General features: G+C 43.2%; 2 protein-coding genes and 1 non-coding gene across 4 annotated transcripts in view; all 3 read left to right on the top strand.

The window, feature by feature from the left end:
* The first annotated feature begins 2453 nt into the window (after positions 1–2453).
* Hemgn (hemogen) lies at positions 2454–16893 on the top strand. The gene is made up of 4 exons (XM_045142012.1): positions 2454–2532; positions 5148–5241; positions 11017–12191; positions 16787–16893. The coding sequence occupies exons 1-4, from the start codon at positions 2454–2456 to the stop codon at positions 16891–16893; spliced, it is 1455 nt and encodes a 484-aa protein (XP_044997947.1).
* On the top strand, positions 15599–15705 carry LOC123458251. Its single transcript, XR_006635547.1, has one exon. It is a non-coding gene; the product is annotated as a U6 spliceosomal RNA (small nuclear RNA).
* A 3956-nt stretch (positions 16894–20849) lies between the features above and the next one.
* Positions 20850–25507, top strand: part of Trmo (tRNA methyltransferase O) — a 31316-nt gene continuing 26658 nt past the window's right edge. Inside the window, exon 1 of one of the 2 annotated variants that reach the window (XM_004657037.2) lies at positions 20850–20955. In XM_004657037.2, the coding sequence (XP_004657094.2) occupies positions 20880–20955 (76 nt within the window). In that variant the 5' untranslated portion in view covers positions 20850–20879. The remainder of the gene's footprint in view (positions 20956–25507) is intronic. The other variant, XM_045158840.1, reaches the window with a different exon arrangement.

Raw genomic sequence — 25507 nt, 5'->3', positions numbered from 1 at the left:
CACAAGGGGGCGCACACATCTGGAGTTCGTTTGCAGTGGCTGGAGGCCCTGGCGCGCCCATTCTCTCTCTCTATCTCTGCTTCTCTCTCTCTGTCTGTCGCTCTAAAATAAATAAAATAACAAAAAAATTAAAAAAAAATAGAATAATTAAAACATTCCAAAGGAACTAGTATTTAAAATGCTGGCTTAGGTTGTTAGGCACTTTTTTAATTAATTTTTTTGTTCATTTTCATTTATTTATTTGAGAGTGACAGAGAGAGAGAGAGAGAGAGAGAGAGAGGGAGGGAGGGAGAGGGAGAGAGGGAATGGGTGCTCCAGGGCTTCCAGCCACTGCAAACGAACTCCAGATGCATGTGCCCCCTTGTGCATCTGGCTAACATGGGTCCTGCAGAATCGAGCCTTGAACCGGGGTCCTTAGGCTTCACAGGCAAGCGCTTAACTGCTAAGCCATCTCTCCAGCCCTTGTTAGGCACATTTATTTATTTATTTATTTTGGTTTTTCAAGGTAGGGTCTCACTCTAGCTCAGGCTGAACTAGAATTCATGAATTCACTATGTAGTCTCAGGGTACCCTTGAACTCATGGGGTTGAGGATGTAGCTTGGTGATAGACTCTTGCCCTGTATGCCTGGGGCATTGGATTAATGCCCAGTACCTCACAAACCAGGTGTGATGATGTACATGCAGGAGGATCAGGAGTTCAAGGTCATTCTTGGCTACTTAGGGAGTATGAGGCAAGCCTGGAATACAAATGAGTAAATAGTGGGTTTCACTAGTTTTATTTATTTTAATTTATATATTAGAGAGAGAGAGAGAGAGAGGCAGATAGAGAGAGAATGGGGCATGCCAGGGCCTCTAGCCCCTGCAAATGAACTCCAGACATATGCGCCACCCTATGCATCTGGCTTATGTGGGTTCTGGGGAATCAAACCTTGGTCCTTAGGCTTCACAGACAAATGCCTTAATTGCTAAGCCATCTCTCCAGCCTTATTTATTTATTTATGAATGAGAGAGAGAGAGCCAGCAAGAAACAGATAGAGAGAATGGGTGTGTCAGGGCCTCTAGCCATTGCAAATGAATTCCAGACATGTGTGTCACCTTGTGCATCTGGCTTTTACATGGGTACTGGGGAATCAAACCTAGGTCCTTAGGCTTTTTCTTCTCTCTTCTCCTCTCCTCTCCTCTCCTCTCCTCTCCTCTCCTCTCCTCTCCTCTCCTCTCCTCTCCTCTCCTCTCCTCTTCAATTCTCTTCTCTTCAGTTCTCTCCTCTCCTCTCCTCTCCTCTCCTCTCCTCTCCTCTCCTCTCCTCTCCCTCTCCCTCTCCCTCTCCCTCTCCCTCTCCCTCTCCCTCTCCCTCTCCCTCTCCCTCTCCCTCTCCCTCTCCCTCTCCCTCTCCCTCTCCCTCTCCCTCTCCCTCTCCCTCTCCCTCTCCCTCTCCCTCTCCCTCTCCCTCTCCCTCTCCCTCTCCCTCTCCCTCTCCTCTCTCTCTTTTTCTTTTCTTTTCTTTCTTTTTTTTAAAGTTTTTCTGGGTCTCACTCTAGCTCAGGATGATGTGGAATTCACTGTGTAGTCTCAAGGTGGCTTCAAACCCACAATGATCCTTCTACCTCTGCCTCCCAAGTGCTGGGTTAAAGGCATGTGCCACCATGTCTGGCTTGTCCTTAGACTTTGAAGGCAAACGCCTTAACCACTGAGCCATCTCTTCAAGCCCTCACTAGTTATTTTGATTAGGTGAGCAATTGGGTACTAACTTGCTTTGAATTTCCAGTTTGGTCCTTTATTGCTAAGTCAAGGAGCACACACAGCAAAACTTGATAATATTTTGTTTAAGGTGAGGAAAGCCACCATCAAAAAGAAATTCATAATTCTCATGTCCATCTTTCATTTTTGCAAGAATTGATTGTATGAAATAAACAAGAGGAGAACTATTTACTTATTATGCAAATCAGGAAGAAAGTCACAGGAAGGGAAGTAACTTGTTATGGGGCCACTGATCTAGTTGGAATCTAGTCCCAGGATTCTTTCTATACTTGGCTTGGCCACCTCCATTTGTGAAAATGGAATCTCTCCAGCTACAGCTTGGGAGGACATAGCCTCTATGTCAGTCACTTGGTGTTATAAAAAGGAACGTGGACACTTGCTGGCTGCTGGGCCAGACACTGCACATGCTGGGCTGTGCCAGAGGGGTTCCCTGCATAAACAGAAGCCACACTGGAAGAGCAGGACAGCACCAGCCATTTCCCCACTCACACCTGTGCTGTGTGATAAAGAAAGTAGAATTCGCCCACAGCTGTGGTCCAACCAGATAAAACTTTTAGGCGGGCAGTAAGTGACAAGTGAACTTGTATGTGGGCATTTTTTTTTAAAGTGTGAGTTGGTTTTGATATTTTCAAAAAGCTTTTAGGCTGCTTGTGGAAGTCAGAGCAAATACCAGGGAGGCATTGCGGCCAGCAAGATGGACTTGGGGAAGGAGCAGTCTCATCAGAAACTCCATCAGACACTGGCCCCTCATCCGGAGGAGTGCCGTGTGCCAGGTAATGAAGGGATCTTCTGCGGGCGGGGGCTGTTGCAAACACTCAGGCTACGATTCTTTTTCTTTTCTTTTCTTTTCTTTTCTTTTCTTTTCTTTTCTTTTCTTTTCTTTTCTTTTCTTTTTTTTTTGTGGATCTGGGGGTGGCAAGCATAACTGTACATTTCTTATAACCTTAGATGTGAAGAACTGGGATTAAATAGGCCAGAGAAACACAGGGGGATAATAAATCATTAATAAGAAATCTGCTTAAGTGAGAGATAATGAAAATCCCCACTACAGAGTGGCTGCAGTAAAGCAAGTACATCCCACTGCTGTGTGTGGCATTTGGAAAGAGATCTGGTGACAGGATGCAAGAATTAGAATAGCGCTTACTCTTTCTTATTCTGTCTTTACATCTGACCTAAAGCAGCATTTCTCCAAGTGTTTTATAGAACCCTAGGGCTTGAGATGTCCTAAGAGTGTCTTAAAACTTTCTGGAAAAAAAAAAAAAACTTTTTGGTTTGATGGATTTCTGGTATTCTGATAAACTGATAGACCCCTTCTTATAATAATTAAATACATCAAATTGGATACATAAGGTTTCAGTTGTATTAAGAAAGTTGTTAAAATTGAGCCAGGCATGGTGGTGCATGCCTTTAATTCCAGCACTTGGGTGGCAGAGGTAAGAGGATCGCATGAGTTCAAGGCCACCCTGAGACTACTGAGTGAATTCCATGTCAGCCTGGGCTTCAGCGAGACCCTACCTTGAAAAAGCAAAAAAGCCAGGCATGGTGATGCACGCATTTAATCCCATTACTCTGGAGGCAGAAGTAGGAGGATCACCATGAGTTCAAGGCCACCCTGAGGCTACATAGTGAAATCTAGGTCAGCCTGGACCAGAGGAAAAAAATAAAAAAGAAAGCTGTTAAAATCTTAAAATTTTTAACACACTTGTAGATATGCATATTTATAAATGCATTAAATGAGATCAATGAAAGGTGTGGTTGAGATAATGCAGTTCTGAGCACTCCTCTGTCACTTCTTCTCAGCACCATGGTGCCTTCTGAGTCATCCCAAGGTCACTGCCATCTGAAAAGAGAAGGTTCTCTAACCAAAAGTGAGAGTAGCATCAACATATGGGTATGAAAATTAAGAGAAGTGTTGCCGGGTGTGGTGGCTCACGCCTTTAATCCCAGCATTTGGGAGGCAGAGGTAGGAGGATTACAGTGAGTTTGAGGCCACCCTAAGACTACAGAGTGAATTCCAGGATTCCAGGTCAGCCTGAGCTAGAATGAGACCCTACCTTGAAAAAAAAAAGTGCTTATTGGGCTCCCTTTCTAATAAATAAATTTCTAAAAAGGATAAAATCAGCCAGGTGTGTTGGCACACACCTTTAATCCCAGCAAAGGTAGGATTGCTGTGAGCCAGAAGCCACTCTGAGATTACATAGTGAATTCCAGGTCAGCCTGGACTAGAATGAGACCCTACCTCAAAACAACAAGAAGATAAAATCATGTTACGCTATTGTATGATATAAGGCTTAGATAGAATTGAGGAATAAAATAAAAGCAAGTTATTATGTTAAAAGTGACAGATTTTTTTTTCTTTTTTTTTGGGGGGGGGTTCAAGGTAGGGCCTCACTCTAGCCCCTGCTGACCTGGAATTCACTATGTAGTCTCAGGGTAGCCTCAAACTCATGATGATCCTCCTACCTATGCCTCCCAAGTGCTGGGATTAAAGGCATGCGCCACCACACCTGTTTTGTTTTGTTTTTTTCCTCGCTAGGCCAGGCTGTTCTGAAATTCACTTTGTAGTTTTGGGGTGGCCTTGAACTCATGGTGGTCCTCCTATCTCTGCCTCCCAAATTCTGGGATTAAAGGCATGTGCCACCATGCCTGGCTATGATCAGTTTTTTCTTTCTTTATTTCCAATGACAGAAAGAAAAGAGAATGGGTGCACCAGGGCTTTTAGACACTGCAAATAAACTCTAGATGCATGTGCCACCTTGTGCATCTGGCTTTAGGTGGGTATTGGGAATTGAATCTGGGTCATTATGCCTTGCAGGCAAGTGCCTTAACTGCTGAGCCATCCCTCCAGCCCAATTTTTTTCTTTTATTATTTGTTCAACATATCAAATTATTTTGAATAAAGCAATAAATTGACTCACAACTATGGACAAATACTATGTCTGACTAATCTCTAATCTTTTCACACACTGTTCACTAAATTTCTGTTCTGCTTGTTTGGAGGTACATGGATAATTAATACATGGTCCTTGTCCTCAAAAGTCTCGGAGCAAAGTCTTGGGATGGAGAGATGGCTTAACAATTAGGGCATTTGCCTGTGAAGCCAAAGAACCCAGGTTTGATTCTCCAGGACCCATGTAAGCCAGATGCACAAGGGGCACATGCATCTGGAGTTGGTTAGCAGTGGCTGGAGGCTCTGGCATGCCCATTCTCTCTCTGTTTGCCTCTGTTCTCTCTATCTCTCTCTGTTTGCATATAAATAAATAATTTTTAAAAAAAGCCTTGGAGCAAAACCTAGGACAGGGATTCTCCCACTTTGCAATAGGGTTCTTTTACTAACCATTGCCATGGACCACCACACTCTCCAATAACTTTTATTTTCACCCTATAGAAATCATTGGAACATGGCGTCTACGAAATAGAGACCAACTCAGGAAAAGAAAAGCTGAAGCCCAAGAGAAGCAGACGTCACAGTGGCTCCTTGGGTATGGTCCTGTCATACAGGAAAGGGATGACTATTACCCAATGGCTCCTGGGGCATGATGTTATCAATGGGAAGGGATGAATACTGACAGAATATGCTATGTGGCACACAGTCTTGCTCATGCTAACACGAGCCATTCTACCTTTCCTACTCTCTTTTAAGTCAGGTGCTGTTGTTATCCTTGTTTTACAAACACAAGGGAGAGCAGGGGCTACCTTGCACAGAATCACATAGTGGTGTAAAGTCATAGCAGCAGAATTCATTCTCTCTCTCTCTCTCCCCCTCTGTGTTCCGCTCTGTCAGGATAGCTCATGCTGGTCTCTATCTTGCTTGAACTTCTGATCCTCCTGCCTCCACCTCCTAAGTGTGCATCACCACACCTGGGTTATGTGGTGCTGGAGAGCAAACTGAAGAGCCTTGTGCATGCTAAGCAAGCACTCTACCTCCTGAGCTTCATCCAGCCCTCAGCTGAGCAATCTTGATCTCCTTTGGTTTCCAGGGCATACCTCCAGAGGACTGCCTTTGATTGCCTTGCATTCCTATTGTTGTCCCAAGCTTTCTTTACTGTGTGACTTTGTATTTGTCATTGCTAATTAAAAAAAAACTGGTCTGTGCCAGGCATGGTGGCGCACGCCTTTAATCCCAGCAGAGGCAGAGGACCACTGTGAATTCAAGGCTACCCTGAGACTACGTAGTGAATTCCAAGTCAGCCTGAGCTAGAGTGAAACCCTAACTCAACCCGCCCCCCACAAAAAAAAAAACCTGGTCTTTAGGCTTGCCTATCCATCTCTGTGCCTGAGCGCCACTGTTACTGTACTGATGGATGGTTTCCAAGCTTTCTGAGTTGAGGAAGTCACCGAGGTGGATGACACTGTGGTGAACTTCCTGGGAACTAACTGGCTAGACTTGCTCTGCAGACATGTCTTCATGTGGCCGAGGACTGTGCCCTTTTTTCTCACCACAATATATGTACACAATGGTAGTGGCTTCAGAGGGTGCCAGCAGAGAGTAATGGTCCAGAGCATGGCTGATAAACCAGAACAACCAGCTTGGCACTCCCAGCTTCCTAGTCATTGACTTTGGGCAAAGTGTTCAGTATCTCTGTGCTTCAGACATGCCATCTGCAATGTGGAGAGAAGAGTGTCCACCTGTGTGAGGATTACATGAGCTAATAAAAGTAAATTACTCATGTCGGGCGTGATGGTGCACACCTTTAATCAAAGCACTCAGGAGGCAGAGGTAGAAGGGTTGCTGTGAGTTCAAGGCCAGCCTGAGACTACATAGTGAATTCCAAATCAGCCCGGGCTAGAGAGAGACCCTACCTTGAAAAGAATTTTATCATTTGACAAAGCTTGGTGTGGTGGCACACCCTGTAATCTCAACATTTGAGAGGAAGAGGCAGGAGGATTACAAGTTTGGGGCCCGCCAGAGATACATAGGAAGACCCCCATCTCAAAAACAAAGAACAAAAACAATTTTCTTAATTGTTTTATTATCTTGGTTACTGGGAATAATGATTTAAAATGTTGAGGTGCCATAATCTCATCTTTAGATTACCTTTGTTTTTACTGACCTTCTTCCTTTCCTTCTCTGACAAGGTTTCATATAGCACTCTGCCATGCACTCTACCAATTGAGCCATCTCCAACCCCTTTTATGTGATATTTTTTTTTTCGAGGTAGGGTCTCACTCTAGCCGAGGCTGACCTGGAATTCACTATGTAATCTCAGGGTGGCCTTGAACTCAGAGCAATCCACCTACCTCTGCCTTCTGAGTGTTGGAATTAAAGGTGTATGCCATCACACCTGGCATTTGTTTGATTTTTTGAGGTAGGGTCTCATTCTAGCTCAGGCTGACCTGGAATTCACTATGTAGTTTCAGGGCAGCCTTGAACTCACAGTGATCCTACTACCTTTGCTTCCCAAGTGCTGGGATTAAAAGCATGCACCACCAAGCCTGGCTTGCTGGTGTTTTGTTGTTGTTGGCTTTTTTTTTTTTTTTCCAAATTTGGGTCTCACTGTAGTCCAAGCTGACCTGGAACTCACTCTGTAGTCCCAAGATGGCCTTGAACTCACAGCAATACTCCTACCTCTGCCTCCCAAGTGCTGAGATTAAAGGTATGTGCCACCAAGCCTGGCCACCGTGTTGCTCTTCTTTTTTAAACTATTTATTTGAGAGAGAGAGAGAATGAATGGGTGTTCCAGTGGTCCTGCCTCTACAAACAAACTCCAGATCCAACCACAACTTTGTGCATCTGGCTTTATGTGGGTATTAGGGAACTGAACCAGGGCTGGCAGACTTTGGAAGTAAGTGTCTTTAACAGCTGAACCATCTCCTCAGCCCCCACACTTTTTTTTTCAACTTTTTTATTGACAGCTTCCATAATTATAAACAATAAATCATGATAATTCCCTCCCCCATTCTTTCACCAAAAGTGAGAGTAGCATAAATATAGTGTATAAATCTTTTAAGAAGTGCTCACAGGACAGTTTGGCCCTACACTTTTTTTTTTTTTTTTTGAAGAAATCATCTAGGGATGGCCCAGGTTCAATACTCCAGGACCCATATAAAGCCAGATGCACAGTGAATGTGTCTGAATTTTGTTTGCAGTGACAAGATCTTATTCTCTGCTTGCGAGTAAGTAAAAATAGAGTTAAAAAAATAATGGGCTGGAGAGATGGCTTAGTGGTTAAGGTGCTTGCCAGCAAAGCCTAAAGACCTGGTTCGCGTCCCTAGTACCCATGTAAAGCTTGATGCACAAAGTAGTGCATGCGTCTAGGGTTTGTTTGCATTGGCTGGAGGCATTGCTGCACCCATTATCTCATCTCCTTTATATTTCTCTCTGCTTACAAGTAAAAATAATCAAACAAATAAATAATAATATTAAAAAAAGAATAAGAGCTGGGCGTGGTGGCGCACGCCTTTAATCCCAGCACTCGGGAGGCAGAGGTAGGAGGATTGCTATGAGTTCAAGGCCACCCTGAAACCACATAGTGGATTCCAGGTCAGCCTGGGCTAGAGTGAAACCCTACCTCAAAAAAAAAAAAAAAAAAAAAAGAATAAGGCCAGGTGTTATGGTGCACCTGGGAAGCAGACTAGGTGTATTGCTGAGTTGAAGCAAGCCTGGGACTGAATACAAAGTGAGTTCCAGGCCAGCCATGCCTAGAACAAGACCCTACTTCAAAAAAACAAAAAAATCAAACAATAACAATACAAACAACAATGGTAGTACACGTCTATAATCCCAACGCATGGGAGACCTAAGCAGGAAGAGTGAAAATTTGAGAATTGCCAGGCATGGTGGTGCACACCTTTAATCCCAGCATTTGGGAGGCAGAGGTAGGAGGATCACCATGAGTTCAAGGCCACCCTGAGACTACAGAATGATTTCCAGGTAAGCCTGAGCTAGAGTGAGACTCTACCTCAAAAAAAAAAAACTAAAAAAAGGAAAGAATATTTGAGGACTGCTGGGTGAGGTGGCAGAGATAAGAGGATGGGCTAGAGAGGTGGCTTAGTGGTTAAGCGCTTGCCTATGAAGCCTAAGGACCCCGGTTTGAGGCTCGATTCCCCAGGACCCACGTTAGCCAGATGCACATGGGGGTGCATGCATCTGGAGTTAGTTTGCAGTGGCTGGTGGCCCTGGTGAGCCCATTCTCTCCCTCCCTCCCTCTCTCTCTCTCTTTCTCTCTTCCTCTTTCTGTCTGTCTGTTGCTCTCAAATAAATAAAAATAAACAAAAAAATTTTTAAAAAGAGGATCACTGTGAGTTCAAGGCCATCCTGAGACTACATAGTGAATTCCAGATCAGTCTTAGCTAGAGTGAGACCCTGCCTCAAAAAAACAAACAAAAGGGCTGGAGAGATGGCTTAGTGGTTAAACGCTTGCCTATGAAGCCTAAGACCTCCAGTTTGAGGCTCCATTCCCCAGGATCCACTTTAGCCAGATGCACAAGGGGGGGCACGCATCTGGAGTTCATTTGCAGTGGCTAGATGCCCTGGCGTGCCCATTCTCTCTCTCTCTCTCTCTGTTGCTCTCAAATAAATAAATAAAATAAACAAAAAATATTTTAAATAAACAAACAAATAAATAAAATAAACAAAAAAATTTTAAAAACAAACAAACCAAAAGGACAGCCTGGGAAATACAGCAAGATCCTGCCTCAAAAATCAAAAGATTAAAAAAGAGGTATACATTGATTTATTGAGTCCCATAAAGGTCTAGGAAACACTGGTTTTACCCAATAAGCATCTCGTTAACTTAAAAAACAAAAACAAAAACATGGTTTCTTCAGGAATAACAACAGTAGGAAGTAGCTTGTGTGCCTTGCTGCAAGATAAACCGTGGTCCTCATGATCTTCACGAGAGGTCCCACAGGAAGACGAAGCAGGGAGAGCATTTCAGCCCTCCTAGTCTGTTAGAGAAGGAGCCACAAGCAGGTAGAATGGAACAGAATTTCAATAAGTTTGGAGAAATGCTGAAATGCTTATTTATGGCACCTCCCCCACCCCTGCCCATCTGTATTAGCCATCTGTATTTGGTTATATTTGCAGTGCCTAAAAATTTGTCATTGGCTGCAATTCACATGCATATACTTTCATTTTCTAGATCTTTATCTATTTATTAGGAGTAATATGCTACGCGTGCCTTTCTATAAGGCTTCTCTTTGCAACCTTTGACTCCACATATGGAACACCTCATTGGCTATGTATTGTAGTTGGCAGTCTGCACAGAAGGTACTGTGTCACACAAGCAAGCCATGCACACCACCCCTGCAGCCTGCACAGAAGACAAACCATGCTGCAGCACAGAGCCAGACTCACCTTACATGTTCAGACTTATGCAGGGATAGTGGGGCTCCCTCACACAGACTAAACTCAGAGTGAGTGTGCATGTAAACCAGGTGTGCCAGTCTATTAACATGAAGTAGGGGGCTGGAGAGATGGCTTAATGGTTAAGTCACTTGCCTGTGAAGCCTAAGGACCCATATTCAAGTCTTCAGATCCCATGTAAGCCAGGCGCACAAAGGTGAGGCAAACACAAGGTGGCACATGCTCACTAGGTGGCACAAGCATCTGGAGTTCAATTTCAATGGCTGAGGCCCTGGCATGCAAATGATCTATCTGTCACTCTCTAAAATAAAAAAAAAATAAATAAAGGGCTGGAGAGATGGCTTAGCAGTTAAGGTGCTTGCCTATAAAGTCAAACAACCCAGGTTTGACTCCCCAGGACCCATGTAAGCCAGATGCACAAGGAGGTGCACACATCTGTAGTTTGTATGCAGTGGTTGGAGGCTCTGGTGTGCCCATTCTCTCTCTCTCTCTCTACCTGCCTATTTCTGTATTTCTCTCTCTTAAACAAACAAGTAAGTAAATAAATAAATAAAAAAGCATGTGCTAGCATGCCTGGCTTATTTAAAAATAAAAAAAAACCCACATGTATACATCTTCCATAACCAAACTTAAAGAATTATCTGTCCCTCTCTTCCTCTATCTCTACCTCACATCAAAACCAAACCCTTTCCCCTCTCATTCTCTCTCTCTTTCTCTCTGCTTTCAAAAAAAAATATAAAAAAAAAAATTCCTGAAGGAACAATTCCTCTCCTAATAGTTGAGACTATCTGGGTCTGTTCATTTTGCAAACAAAGAATGAAGTCTACAGAGATTAAGTGATTTGGTCAAGGTCATACGACAAGGTGGCAAGGGATCTGGGTTCGTTACTAGAAGCCTTTATTGGAATTCTGTAGCCCTGTGGTTAACACTAATTTTGGTTTTTCTGCAGAGAACAGAAAAAACGCAAGTATCAGAGAACAGGCAAAGGAAATCAAAGAGGCCAAAAGAGACAACGAAATGCAGAAGCAAAGGTGGAGCCTCCACCACAAAGAGAAAAGGAAGTGGAGAAAGTGCCCGCACTCGCTGAGAGAGACACCGAGCCACCTGCCACCGAAGCACTTCCACTGCCAGCCTCCCCGCCAGAAGCTGCGCCTGCCGAGCGCCCATCTGAACTACGTGAAGAAAGCATTGGGTACCAGGAGAGTCCTGAGTGCCACGAACCGGCAGTACTGAGCCACTCTCCTGAAACAGGCCAAGATGTGACTGAACCTGAAGACCTCGCTCCTAAAATGTCCCTAGAAACAGCTGTCTGTCAAGACCATTCTTTCAAAATAATCCAAGATGTGGCTGGACCTGAAGTCCTTTCTCCTAAAATATGTCAAGAAACTGCTATGTGTCAAGACCTTGCTTCCAAAGTATGCCAAGACATGGCTGAGCCTGAAGTCCATTCTCCCAAAACCTGCCAAGAGACAGCTCTTCCCAGAGACCTTGTTTCTGTATCTGAAGACGCAGCTGACCCGAAAGGATGCTCTCCCGAAGTATCCCCCAGAGCACATGTGCCTGAACCCTATCCTCTTGACACGAGCCAAACAATAGTCATACCAGAAGAATCTGTTTCTGAACCAGATCAAGAAATGGCTGAGGCTGAAGGCTCCTTTGCCAAAGCACAAGCCATAGCGCTGTCTGAAGATATTTCTGCAGAAACACACCGAGAAGCAGTTGAACCTGAGTACTTTTCCCATAAGATATGTAAAGAAATTGCTGTGCCTACTAACTCCTTTCAAAACACAATCCAAGAAACACCTGGGTCTGAAGAATATTCACCTGAAATAGACCAGGAGACTACTAAGTCTGAAGATTATTCACCTGAAACCTACCAGGAAGCAGCCAGGCCTGAAGAATATTTACCTGAAATATACCAAGAAACACCTGAGCTTGAGAACTATTCACCTGAAACCTACCAAGAAGTGCCTGAGCCTGAAGATCTCTCTATTAAGACTTGTAAGAATAGGGAAGTGCCTAAAGATTTCCTTCCAGAACCAAGCCAAGGAACAGATGGGCCCCAAGACCAGGACCCTAATGCACGGCAGGAAAATGCCAAGGATGTCTGTACTTTCTGTCCAGGTAGGGGCTATTTATAGCAATAACGTAGGCCCATCTTCTTTAGAACTATAATTTACAACTGCCTTTGACAGTAGCCAGTTATCTCATCAGATACTATGCCTATCATTGAATACTTTATATATATATATATATATATATATATAAACTTGAAATATATATGTAGTAATATATATGATCTTTTAAAAAACATTTTTATTTATTTTCAAGGAGAGGGAGGTAGAGAAGAGAGAGTGAGAGAATGGACATGCCAAGGCCTTTGTATGTGCCCTTTTGTGCATCTGGCTTTACATGGGTACTAGGAAATTGAACCCTGGTAATCAAGTTTTGCAAGCAAGGGCCTTAACTGCTGAGCCATCTCTCCAGCCCTAAAATATATTTTTTCACATAGCCAATAGTCTGTCTTGGCACATTTCCAAATAATTAAAAGAAAAAAAATTGAAAATGCAAGCTACCTAGTTGGACAAACCATAGCAAGCAAAACTAGCCCAGAATTGGATGGATAAATTAAGTGTAAATTATTTTTATTTGGTCTATGTGTGGGGGGAAGTTAGTGTGTGCTGGTGGGGCAGCATAGTGCATGTGTGGAGGTCAGAGGACAATTTCTTTTTTTTTTTTTTTTAAGGTTGTTTTTTTTTTTTTTTTTTGAGGTAGGGTTTTACTCTAGCTCAGGCTGACCTGGAATTCACTATATAGTCTCAGAGTGGCCTCGAACTCACGGTGATCCTCCTACCTCTGCCTCCCGAGTGCTGGGATTAAAGGCATGTGCCACCACACCCAGCTGAGGACACTTTCAAGTTGGTCTCTCGCTTTCCATCTCATTTGAGGCAGGGTCACTTCTTGTTCACTGGCCCCTCAGCCAGTTTCCAGGAAATTCTCCTGTCTGCCTCCCTTCTGGCCACAGGCATCTAGAGTTTGTTTGCAGTGGCTGGAAGCTCTGGTACACCCATTCTTTCTGTCTCTCTTTTCTCTCTCTCTCCCTCTCTGCCTGCAAATGAATAAATAAATAATTTAAAAAATCTTTAAGATGCATGCCTTTAGTCCCATCATTCAATAGGTTGAGATAGGATCACTGTGAGTTCAAAGCCAGCTTGGGCTTGTGGAAGGAGTTTCAGGAGGGCTACAGTGACACTTTGTCTTACAAACAAAACAAAACAAAACAGGGCTGGAGAGATGGCTTAGCTGTTAGAGCACTTGTCTGCAAAGCCAAAGGACCAAGGTTTGATTCCTCAGTACCCAAGTAAAGCCAGATGCACAAAGTGGTGCATGCATCTGGAGTTTGTTTGCAGTGGCTAGAGGCCTTGGCCATTCTTGCTGTCTCTCTCTTTCTGCTCGCAAATAAGGAAAAATTCTTTCTCTTTGCATTTTTAATTTTAATATTTTATTTTTATCTATTTGAGAGAGAGGCAGATATATATATATATGTATATATATATATATGTATATATATGTGTGTGTGTGTGTGGGGGGAGAGAGAGAGAGAGAGAGAGAGAGAGAGAGAATATGGGTGTGCCAGGGCCTCTAGCCACTGCAAACAAACATAAATAAAATATTTTTAAAAACAAAACAAAAGATACATATAGTCAGTGATACAGTGCTTGCCTAGCATGTGTGAGACCCCATTCAATCCCCAGTACTGGGGCAGCAGTGGGGGGTGGGAGGGCAGGTTCAAGCTTATAATGAATGCCCAGGGAGGTGGAAGCAGGAGGGTGAGGAATTCATGGTTACTCTCAGCTACATAGGGAGTTGGAGATCAGCTTGGACTACATGAGACCTTGTCTCAAAATATAAAAATAGGGGGCTGGAGAGATGGCTTAGCAGTCAAAGCCCTTGCCTGTGAAGCCTAAGGACCCCAGTTCGAGGCTCAATCCCCCAGGACCCATGTAAGCCAGATTCAAATCTCCAGTATCCATGTAAAGTCAGATGCACAAGGTGGTGCATGTGTCTGGAGTTCCTTTGCAGTGGCTAGAGGCCCTGGCATGCCCATTCTCCCTCTCTATCTGTTTCTCTCTCTCTCTATTAAATAAATAAATAGATAAATAAATAAGTAAATAAACAGCTGGGCAAGGGCATGGTAGTGCACTTCTTTAATCGTAGCACTGGGGAGGCAGAGGTAGGAAGTCGCTGTAAATTCAAGGCCAGCCCGGTGCTACAGAGTGAGTTCCAGGTAAGCTTGTGCTAGAATGAGACCCTACCTCAGGGGGAGGGGGGAAGTAGGGCTGGTATTGACTCCAAGGTTAAAGGTGCTTATGTGCAAAACCTGCTAGCCTAGCTTCAATTCCCACATAAAGTCAGATGCACAAAGTAGCACATGTCTGAAGTTTTCAGGAGGCCCTAGCATGCTCAGTCTTTGTCTCTCTGTCTCTCCTTGCAAATAAATTTAAAAAAAATTTTAAATATTTTTATTTATTTATTTGTGTGTGTGAAAGAGAGAAAGGAAGATAGAAAATGGGTATACCAGAGCCTCTAATCACTGCAAAAGAACTCCAGATACATGGGCCACCTTGTGCATTTGGCTTTACATGGGTACTGGGGATTAGAACCTAGGTCCTTAGGCTTTACAGGAAAATGCCTTAACCACTAAGCCATCTCCTCACCCCCCCCCAATATTCTTAACCCCCTACCCCGAACAAAAATGTTACCGGGCATGGTAGCATGTACCTTTGGTCCCAGCATTCAGGAGGCAGAGGTAGGAGGATTGCTGTGAGCTTGAGGCCAGCCTGAGACTACATAGTGAATTCCAGGTCAGCCTGAGCTAGAGTGAGACTTCCTTGAAAAACAAAAAACAAGGAAACAGAAAATCTTTGCCAGGGCTGTGAGTATAGCACAGTGGCTCATCATTTGCTTAGCATACACTAGGGCTCTTGTTCAGTGCTAGTACGATCATATATACTATATATATATATTTTTTAAAAGAGTGAGCTGGGCATGGCAGTGCATGCCTTTAATCCCAGTATTCGAGGAGGCAAGAGGTTGGAGGATCTCTGTGAATTCAAGGCCAGCTTGAGACTACATAGTGAATTCCAGGTCAGCCTGGGCTAGAGAGCGAGACCCTACTTTGAAAAACCTAAAAAACAAAGCAATGGAAGGGGATTATTATCAAAATACATTACGTACATGTATGAAAGCTGTCAATAAAAGAAGCCGAGGAAGTAGGTGTGGTGGCACACACCTTAATCCTAGCACTTGGAGAGGCAGAGGTAGGAGTATCACGGTGACTCTGAGGTCAGTCTGGGACTACAGAGTGAGTTTCTGGTTCAGAGATACAGTGAGACCGTGCCTCGAAAAAAAAAGAAGAAAAATGTGTTTAAAGTCAGCAGCCTGGAGCTACAGAATAAGCTCCAGGTCAGCTTGCGTTAGGGTTATATTCTGTCTCAAAAACAAACAAAACACTGAAAAGAAGTAAAAAGGTGCTTGCTTTGGCAGCACATATACTAAAACTGGAATGATATAGAGAAGATTAGCATGGACCCTGCACAAGGATGTAAATTCATGAAGCATTCTATATTAAATTTTTTTTCTTTATGAGGGAGAGAGAATTGATGCACCAGGGCCTTCAGCCACTGCAATCAAACTCCAGATGTACGCATCTTATGTACATGTGCAATCTTGCATGTGTCACCTTGTACATCTGGCTTATGTGGAATTCTGAGGAATTGAACATGGGTCCTTAGGCTTTGTAGGCAAGTGCCTTAACTGCTAAGCCATCTCTCAAGTCCCTTTGTATTTTTTAGTGACTCTTTTCTAAAATTTTTGTTTATTCATTTGAGAGAACAAGAGAGAGAGAGGGGGGGGGGGGAGAATGGGCATACCAGGGACTCCAGCCACTGCAGATGAACTCCAATGTGGGTCCTGGGGAATTGAACTGAGGTCCTTTGGCTTTGGAGGCAAACACCTTAATCGCTAAGCCATCTCTCCAGCCCCCCCCTTCATATTTTTTAAAACAAAAATACAGACTTCCTTTAATCCTTCATTAAATACATGTTGTAAATATTATTTATAGTAGTTTGTGATTTATTTTGGCATATTATGGGTTTTGCTATATGGAATTTTAATCTTTTTGTTTTTGTTTTTGAGGTAGGGTCTCACTGTAACCCATGCTGATCTGGAATTCACTATGTAGTCTCAGGGTGGCCTCGAACTCTTGGTGACCCTCCTACCTCTGCCTCTGGGAATGCTGGGGTTAAAGGCGTGTGCCACCCACCCAGTTCTGGAATTTTAATCTTAAAGTATTTAAACTTGTCAACAGTTTCCTTTATGGTTTTTGGTTTCTGTGTCTTAGAATCCTAAGATTATAAAAACAATACTGCTTCTAGGACACAACTTTTTTTTTTTTTTTTTTTGCGGGGGTGGGGGGTAAGGTAGTATCTTGCTCTAGTCCAGGCTGACCTGAAACTATTGGCAATTCTCCTACCTCTGCTTCCCAAGTGCTGGGATTAAAGATGTTGCCACCATGCCAGATACAACATGTTAATATCTAATCCACATCAAGTTTGTTTTTGTCCAACATTTGAGGTACAGGATTTTTTTTCTCTACCAGAATAATCAATCTTTTACATTTATTGAATCTAGTTTTTGTATTTTATTTGATTTTACAGAAATGAGAGAAAAAGTCAAAGCAGAAGAACCTGAAATACCAGCAATTCCACATGTTCCTCAAGAGAATTGCCCAGAAAATGACATCTATAGTTATGTTTTGTTTTAACAATACTCAACTATAAAGTTGTAGTACAACAGAGTATGTCTTAATATTTTGTGTGACTTTTCTCAAAACGTGGTAGCAGCCTCTACAATTTGCATTACTATTTTAAGTCTTTCTTCCACTTATAGGCCATGCCTAAAATAGAGAACTAACATTTTTAAGGCTCTAACACACAGACAGTATTGCACTAGCTTGTGTGTGTGTGTATGTGTGTGTGTGTGTGTGTATGCACGTGTGTGCTCAGTAAGAATAATTGAACATGAGGAAGATAGTGGGGGGAAGGAATAAATAAGAGAAGGAGAAGGGCTGGATAATTGATGTCCCTTATAAGAACAAACACTTATTTGATTCTTTTTATTTTTTTTATTAGTTATGGTATTTGATTAACGTAAGACTTATGTGAACACTTTAAATTTTTTTGTTTCTTTTTTTTAAATTTATTTATTTGAGAGTGACAGACACAGAGAGAAGGACAGATAGAGGGAGAGAGAGAGAATGGGCGCGCCGGGGCTTCCAGCCTCTGCAAACGAACTCCAGATGCGTGCGCCCCCTTGTGCATCTGGCTAACGTGGGACCTGGGGAACCGAGCCTCGAACCGGGGTCCTTAGGCTTCATAGGCAAGCGCTTAACCACTAAGCCATCTCTCCAGCCCTGAACACTTTAAATTTTGAGAGTATATAGCTTCCTTATAAACTTCATTCATTTATTGATGTCACACCACCACCAGAAATGTATGTGGTATTTTCCACATAAATGTGGCCTCTGAGTTGCTCTGAACAATGCTTAATGAGACTCCCTGAAAGATGTTTTGGAATTAATGTATGTGATTTACTTTTTGTGCTTGAACTTGGAATTCATATTTCTACTTTTTAAATATATTGTGTTTATGAAAATGTATATTAAATACGTTTTACATGTTTAACTGCTTGGACAGCGTCATGGGAAGCACTGTAGGGATGGGGTCAAAACACATATATGACTTATCCTTGCTCACCAGGGTTTAGTCTCATGGAGCGTTAGAACAAAACAATTCCAAAAGAAAACAGTGACTTGGGAGGCAGAGGTAGGAGGATCACCAAGAGTTTGAGGCCACCTTGACACTACATAGTGAATTTTAGGTGAGCCTGAGCTAGCATGAGAAACTACCTCAGAAAACCAAAAAAACAAAAAACAAAAAAACCAATAAGAACTCGTGCCATAGAACAGTAGTAGGTAAACCAAGTGTGATGGCACACTCCTTTAATCCCAACACTTGGGAGGCAGAGGTAGGAGGATCAATGTGAGTTCACTGGGATTACAGAGTGAGTTCCAGGTCAGCCTGAAGTACAGAGAAACACTACCTAGGAAAAATTTAATCTCCCTCACCCCCCCAACAAAAAAAGATGCACTTTATTTTTTTAAATTTATTTGAGAGTGACAGACAGAGAAAGAGGCAGATAGAGAGAGAGACAGAGATTGGGCGTGCCAGGGCCTCCAGCCACTGCAAATGAACTCCAGACACGAAAGATGCACTTTATTGAGAAGGGTTTCTGAGTACTATAGGCTGACCTACCTCTTGGAACAGTCACTTTTTTTTTTTTTCTTTTGTTGTTTTTTTCAAGATAGGGTTTCATTCTAGTCCAGGCTGACCTGGAACTCACTATGTAATCTCAGGGTGGCCTCTAACTCACAACGATCCTCCTACCTCTGCCTCCCAAGTGCTGGGATTAAAGGTATGTGCCACCATGCCTGGCTTACTTTGCGTTTTTTAAAAAATACTTATTTTTATTTATTTGAGAGAGAGAAAGAGAGAATGAGAATGGGGATACCAGAGCCTCCAGCTACTGCAAATGAATTCCAGATGCATGTACCATCCTGTGTATCTGCCTTACATGGGTCTGGAGAATTGAACCTGGATCCTTTGGCTTTGCTGGCAAGCACCATCTCTTTAATCCAGTCACTTCGTTTTGAAAAACAGATTCTTAAGGTCTACATCTCAAAGTCTACTTTGAGTTTCAGTAACCTGTGCAGTTGGTGATCATGTACTTTGGTATGATATTATCAAGCATTTATCATGCTTTTCTGAAATAGAAATACTTTTCCTACCTCACGTGGATAATATGACTAGGCTCAACTAAGGTGCCAACTAAGGGAAGTCAGCTATCCCACCCTAAGTAGCACAGTGGGTCTCAAACTTGTTTCTCCAGCTGGACAGCACTTTTTAAAAAAATGATTTTGAGAGAGAGAGAGAAACAGATAGTGAATGGGCATGCCAGGGTCTCTAGCCACTGCAGCCGAACTCCAGATGCATGCACCATGTTGTGCATCTGGCTTATGTGGGTACTGGGGCATTGAACCTGGGTCCTTAGGCTTCACAGGCAAATAAATGCCTCAACTGCTAAGCCGTCTCTTCAGCCCTGGACAGCACTTCTTAAATGGGAAGAGTGTGAAGGGAAGCTTTCCCCAGATTTCATGTAGAAAAAGGCCTGTCTAAAGGACGCGATACTAAAATATTTAACCCACAATTTCGAGGCTGGAGATATGGCTCAGCCATTAAGGTGTTTACCTGCAAAACCTAAAGACTGGAGTTGGATTCCCCAATACTCACATACAAGCCATATGCACAAAGTGCATCTGGAGTTTATCTGCATTGCCTAGAAACCCATTCTCTGTCTCTCCCTCTCTGCTTGCAAATAAATTTTAAAAGTTTCTTTAAAAAAAACCCATAATTTCTATAAGAAACCTGTCTGGTTATTTTCTATAGTGGTTTGTCAGTGAAAATGAGCAGACTTAGCCTTTCATGGTTAACCATTTTATTTTGGAGATTGTTATTTGTTGAATGCTTTATGTTGAATATTTTGTTATTTTACTTTTTAAAATTTATTTGAGAGGGAGAGACAGAGAAAGAATGGGCATGCTAAGGCCTCCAGCCACTGTAAACGAATTTCAGATGCATGCGCCACCTTGTGCATCTGGCTAACGTGGGTCCTGGGGAATTGAACCTGGGTTCTTTGGCTTTGTAGGCAAAGGCCTTAACCACTAAGCCATCCCTCCAGCCCTGAGAAAAGGATTCTTGGCCCTCAACTTTCCAGAGATGCTCAGAAACGATAGTAACCCTCCCAGTGTGCACACTGACCCTCATTTCATTCGCACTTCAGTTCCAGTGAAGTTTGGACCACAGGACACAATCCTTATTCATTAGCCTGAGACAAGACTTACTATAAGAGGTCTGCAACATCCATGACACATGCTTTTGTTGGGATTCTGACAAATCATTTTATGGAAAAAGTGGGATGTAATGAGTATGATTTGTATTCTCACCACCCAAGAAGAATTCTGAACATTTTGTCTCCAATTCTTTTGTTATGTCATTGATATGCACTCATAAAAATAAGGGTCATTCATTGGTCAGGACTTTTTTAGAAACATTTTTTTTTTTCCTTTTTGCAATACTGGGGGATTGAACCCAGAACTTTGTCGTACCAGGCAAGTACTCTACCACTGAGCTATAAACCCCAGCTCAAAGACTTTAGTTTTTTGAGCTAAGGTCTCACTCTAGCTCAGGCTGACCTGGAATTCACTCTGTAGTCTCAGGGTGGCTTCGAACTCACAGAGGTCCTCTTACGTCTGTCTCCCAAATCCTGGGATTAAAGGTGTGCGCCACCACGCCCGGTTTAAAGACTTGAGTGCAAATTTTGTGCTCCTACCGTCCTTCGGAAGGTGAGGGAACTACCAGACTGCCCCGTGAGGGCGATGCCACAGTGAATGAACGCCATTAAGCCGAGTTCCACGTGGGAGTACTAGGCACGGACGCAGCCCCACCTCCAACCCTCCCCAAGCGCACACTGAGGCCTCCACGCGGGCAGCGGCACCGCCCACCGCCCTTCGCGCGCGCACTCTGGGCCACACATAGCGCGGCTACTGCGCAGGCGCCAAAGCCTGCCGAGCGGAAGCGGAAGCGGAAGCGGAAGGCAGGACGCCTCGCGTGGGCACGTCTGCGACCCGTAGCCATGCGCGGTTTGGAGGAGCCGGGGCCGCGGCCCACAGCGACCCCGTGCGGGTGTCCGAAGCCGGCCCTGGAGACAGGTAACAGAAAACTGGAGAATCGGCACTCCGGATGGGCCTAAGCCTGGACCCGACCTGGTGGAGGAGAGGGCTGTGAAGTGCGACATAGCAGCGTGACGTGCGTCATTGTTCTACTTACCGCGAAAGCCCGGGTCACGTGTTCAGCGAACCACGTGACGCGTCCGCGGCGGCCGGTGTGACGTCACTGCAGGGTCTCAGGGCCTGGTGGTGGGGTCGCACGTGCGATGTGACCTGTTGCCTTTCTCCAGAGCGGGCGGCGTCCTGCAGGGCCGGGATTAGCTAGTGCCCTGCCTTGAGACCCAGGGTATAGTTTTAGACTCGGCCTGGATGTGTGCCTCTTCCCTCCTGTTTCCAGGAAGCGACAAGCCATTCATTTTATTTTATTTTATTTTTTTGGTTTATTTCGAGGTAGGGTCTTGCTGCAGCTCAGGCTGAATTGGAATCCACTATGTAGTCTTAGGGTGGCCTAGAACTCACAGCGATCCGCCTCCCGAGGGCTGGGGTTAAAGGCATGCGCCACCCACGCCCGGCTTGCTAGAAACAAAAATAAAATAAAATAAAATAACCAGCTATCACCTTGAGAAAACAAAACTAAAAACAAATACGGCTAGTATCTTGGGGTTGCTCTCCCAGCATTGTTTCACGCTGTGCTGCTAGGAAAGTAAGCCAACAATGGGGCTCCTCTGTCTGTCCTCCCCCCCCCCCCCAGGGTCTCGCTTAACCTTGGCTGACCTAGAATTCACTGTGTAGTTTCAGGGTGGCCTCACAGCGCTCCTCCCTCTCTCCCTCTCTCCCTCCCTCTCCAGTGCTGGAATTAAAGGCATGCACTACCACCCCTGGCTTCCTCTGTATTTATAACTGCTTTAAAAATGCTAGTTTTGGGGGACTGGAGAGATGGCTTAGAGGTTCAGGCGCTTGCCTGCAAAGCCAAAGGACCTAGGTTCAATTCCCCAGGACCCACGTAAGCCAGATACATAAGGGGGTACACACATCTGAAGTTTCTTTGCAGTGGCTGGAGGCCCCAGCGCCCCTATTCTCTCTCTCCTCTGCCTATTTTTCTCTGTCTCAAATAAATAAATAAAAATTCTATTTTCCACAAAAACCTCTCCATGACAATTTTAATTTTAAGGGGCTGTATGCCATTTTTATTTATTTTCATTAGTGTGTGTATGTTTGCACCAGGATCCTGCCGCTGCAAATGAATGCCAGTTGCAGACTGCAAACAAGCACCGTTTAAGGACTGAACCATCTCTCTAGTACCTACTATTTTGTTTTAGAGATACATTCTAATGTGCCAGCACCTTGCTGTTGGTTTAGGTTTTGTCAGTTTTTATTGTTTTAAATGAAAATTACTGCCCTGTGTGGTGATACACACCTTTAGTCCCAAAACTCTGGAGGCCCAGGTAGGAGAATCCTTGTGAGTTTGAGGACAGCCTGGGGCTATAGATTAGTTCCAGGTCAGTTTAGGCTAGAGTGAGCTCTCACCTTGAAAAAACAAACAAACAAGATAGATCCCGAAGTCTTTGTGTATGTTCTGTTGTAAAATTTCTTGGGAGCTGCGCACTGCCAGGATACAGATCTAATATTCCTAAAGGCAGGTGCAGGCAGGAACTATGGCTAAGAGGTTTACAGAACCAGGGCTGGGGGAAACTATATTTTAAAGTGTTGGATAGAAGTGGGGTTATTCATATTGGGGAGAAGGTAGCTTGAACACTGCATTAGGAAATAGAAGTTTGTTCACAACTGGCAGCATGCAGAATTTCAACAGTAGCATATATAAAGAATTACAGCTCTGTGAAGGATTGGTTTGCATCTTTTGGCCATGGCAAGGACCTGGAGAGAGGGAGGGAGAGAGAGAGAGAGAGGGAGGGAGGGAGGGGTGAGAGAAAGAAATAAATACAAGGGTAATTTGATAATCTAGACAGAGATGGAAAGAACCTGACCAAGACCTATAGCTAAGTTTTGTATACAAAAAACTGCAGTAAAAACTTGCCATGTGCCTTTTGCAGGGGTTTTTAAAAAGGTCATTCCTTGGGCTGGAGAGATGGCTCAGCAGTTAAAGAAGCTTGCTTACAGAGCCTGATGACCCAGGTTCGATTTTCTAGTACACACATAAAGCCAGATGCACAAAGTGGCTTATGTGTCGAGTCCATTTGCAGTGGCAGGAGGTTCTGGCATGCCCATTCTCTCTCAACCTGCCTCTCTCTCTCAAATAACTAAAAAAAAAAAAAATTAAAAAAAATATATATTTAAAACAAATTGACTCCTTATTTAGTACTCTGTTAAACTCAGTGCTTTATGTATTTTCTTAGTAATTTACAACTTTGCAAAGTAGATATCTTTGTTTTATAAATCGTGCAGAGAGGTAAGTTAATTTTGCCCAAGGTCACATATCTAGTATTGTAGTTCTTTGTTTTCTCTATTTTATCACCTGATAGGTCTTAAGCCTCCCAAGGACCACTACTTTCCCTTCTATGTAGTTCTTAGACATAAATGCTACTTTGACATGCCTAGTTTATTCTGTCTCTTTGTGAATCTGTCAGTACATTGGAAATCATTGAGAGCAGGGACCCATTGCTTTCTGTGTGCCTTAAGTCTCATATTACAACACTTGCTAAATGATAGGTACTTCTTTCTTTATTTATTTTGTTTTTTTTTTTAATTTTTATTAGCATTTTCCATGATTATAAAAAAAATCCCATGTTAACACTTTCTACTTTGAAATTCCATTCTCCATCATATTACCTCCCCGTCACAATCATTGTACTTACATATATACAATATCAACCTATTAAGTACCCCCCTCCCTTACTTTCTCTTCCCTTTATGTCTCCTTTTTAACTTACTGACCTCTGCTACTAAGTATTTTCATTCTCACGCAGAAGCCCAGTCATCTGTAGCTAGGATCCACATATGAGAGAGAACATGTGGTGCTTGGCTTTCTGGGCCTGGGTTACCTCACTTAGTATAATCCTTTCCAGGTCCATCCATTTTTCTGCAAATTTCATAACTTCATTTTTCTTTACCGCTGAGTAGAACTCCATTGTATAAATGTGCCACATCTTCATTATCCACTCATCAGTTGAGGGACATCTAGGCTGGTTCCATTTCCCAGCTATTATAAATTGAGCAGCAATAAACATGGTTGAGCACGTACTTCTAAGGAAATGAGATGATTCCTTCGGATATATGCCTAGGAGTGCTATAGCTGGGTCATATGGTGGTTTTGGTTTTTTGAAGTAGGGTTTCACTCTAGTCCAGGCTGACCTGTAATTCACTATGTAATCTCAGGGTGGCCTCGAACTCACGGCAATCCTCCTACCTCTGCCTTGAGTGCTGGGATTAAAGGCATGTGCCACCCAGCTAAGATAAGAATTCTTTTTTTTAAAATTTTTATTAATATTTTCCATGATTATAAAAAATATCCCATGGTAATTCCCCCCCCCACACTTTCCCCTTTGAAATTCCATTCTCCATCATATTACCTCCCCATCTCAATGAAGATCAGAATTCTTTTTTTTTTTTTTTGGTTTTTTCAAGGTAGGGTCTTAGAAGATCAGAATTCTTGATAGATACTCTTAGGTCCCTCCTTCAAGTAGCATGTATTTATTTATTTGGCCAGGGTTACATTTATTGTAAACTGGCTTTGAACTGGCTATGTAGCTGAGAGAGATGACCTTGAACTTATTCTCCCACTTCTATCTCTCAAATGCTGGGATTACAGACCTGTGTCACCACACTGGGTGTATGTGGTTCTGGGATCAAACCTAAGGCCTCATAGACACTAGGCAAGCACTCAGTTGAGCTATATCCCCAGCTCTCACAAAACATTTATATTTGGAAAGGTTTGAGTATTTATATTTCTTGGCATCTGTGGTGTCATGTCTACATAGAGACTTTATGAATAGGTTCTAGAAGAGTTCAGACATAACAGGATGTGGATATTTGGTACTTTGAGAGTATCCCAAGCATTTAAGACTGATATTGCTAGAGGAACGCCTACAGAGTCACTTCTGAGTACATTGTCAGTTCATAGTGAAACCGTTAACAGTGAGGAACATGGAAGGTTTTTGTTACTGTGGAGACATGCTAAAAGGATTGGAGTACATCAAACTGGTTGTCACTCAGCATGTATATAACCTGTGAAGAACAGACATAAACTGTTTCAGAAGACTAGTTGTAAACTTAGAGTTCCCTAGATCAGTCAAGGGCAGAAGTCCTTGAGTGTGTCACTGCAGACAGGACATTTCGCATGATATTGAAAGAGAGTAACATTGTCCCCAACCATGTGTTAATTCCATTGTGAGAAGAGTTCCCCCTAATTTAACACAATGGCTGACAATTTTAGAAACTGGAAAAATGTCTTGAACAAATGTAAATAAGGCATAAGGATCCTATGATTTAGAATTTGTATTTGGATTTTTAAAATCTCCTCCCGCCCCCTCCCTTTTACTGTTTGGGTTGAACCTAGATCTATGCATGGGAAACACCTACTTTGCCTCTGAACTGCATGAAATCATTCTGCTTGAGTTTCTTCATCTTTAATTTTGTT

The sequence above is a fragment of the Jaculus jaculus genome, chromosome 1 (genome assembly GCF_020740685.1).
Source record: "Jaculus jaculus isolate mJacJac1 chromosome 1, mJacJac1.mat.Y.cur, whole genome shotgun sequence".
NCBI classification, from domain to species: Eukaryota; Metazoa; Chordata; class Mammalia; order Rodentia; family Dipodidae; genus Jaculus; species Jaculus jaculus.
The sequence above is the reverse complement of the archived record's forward strand: the minus strand, read 5'-3'. Positions and strand labels throughout refer to the sequence as shown.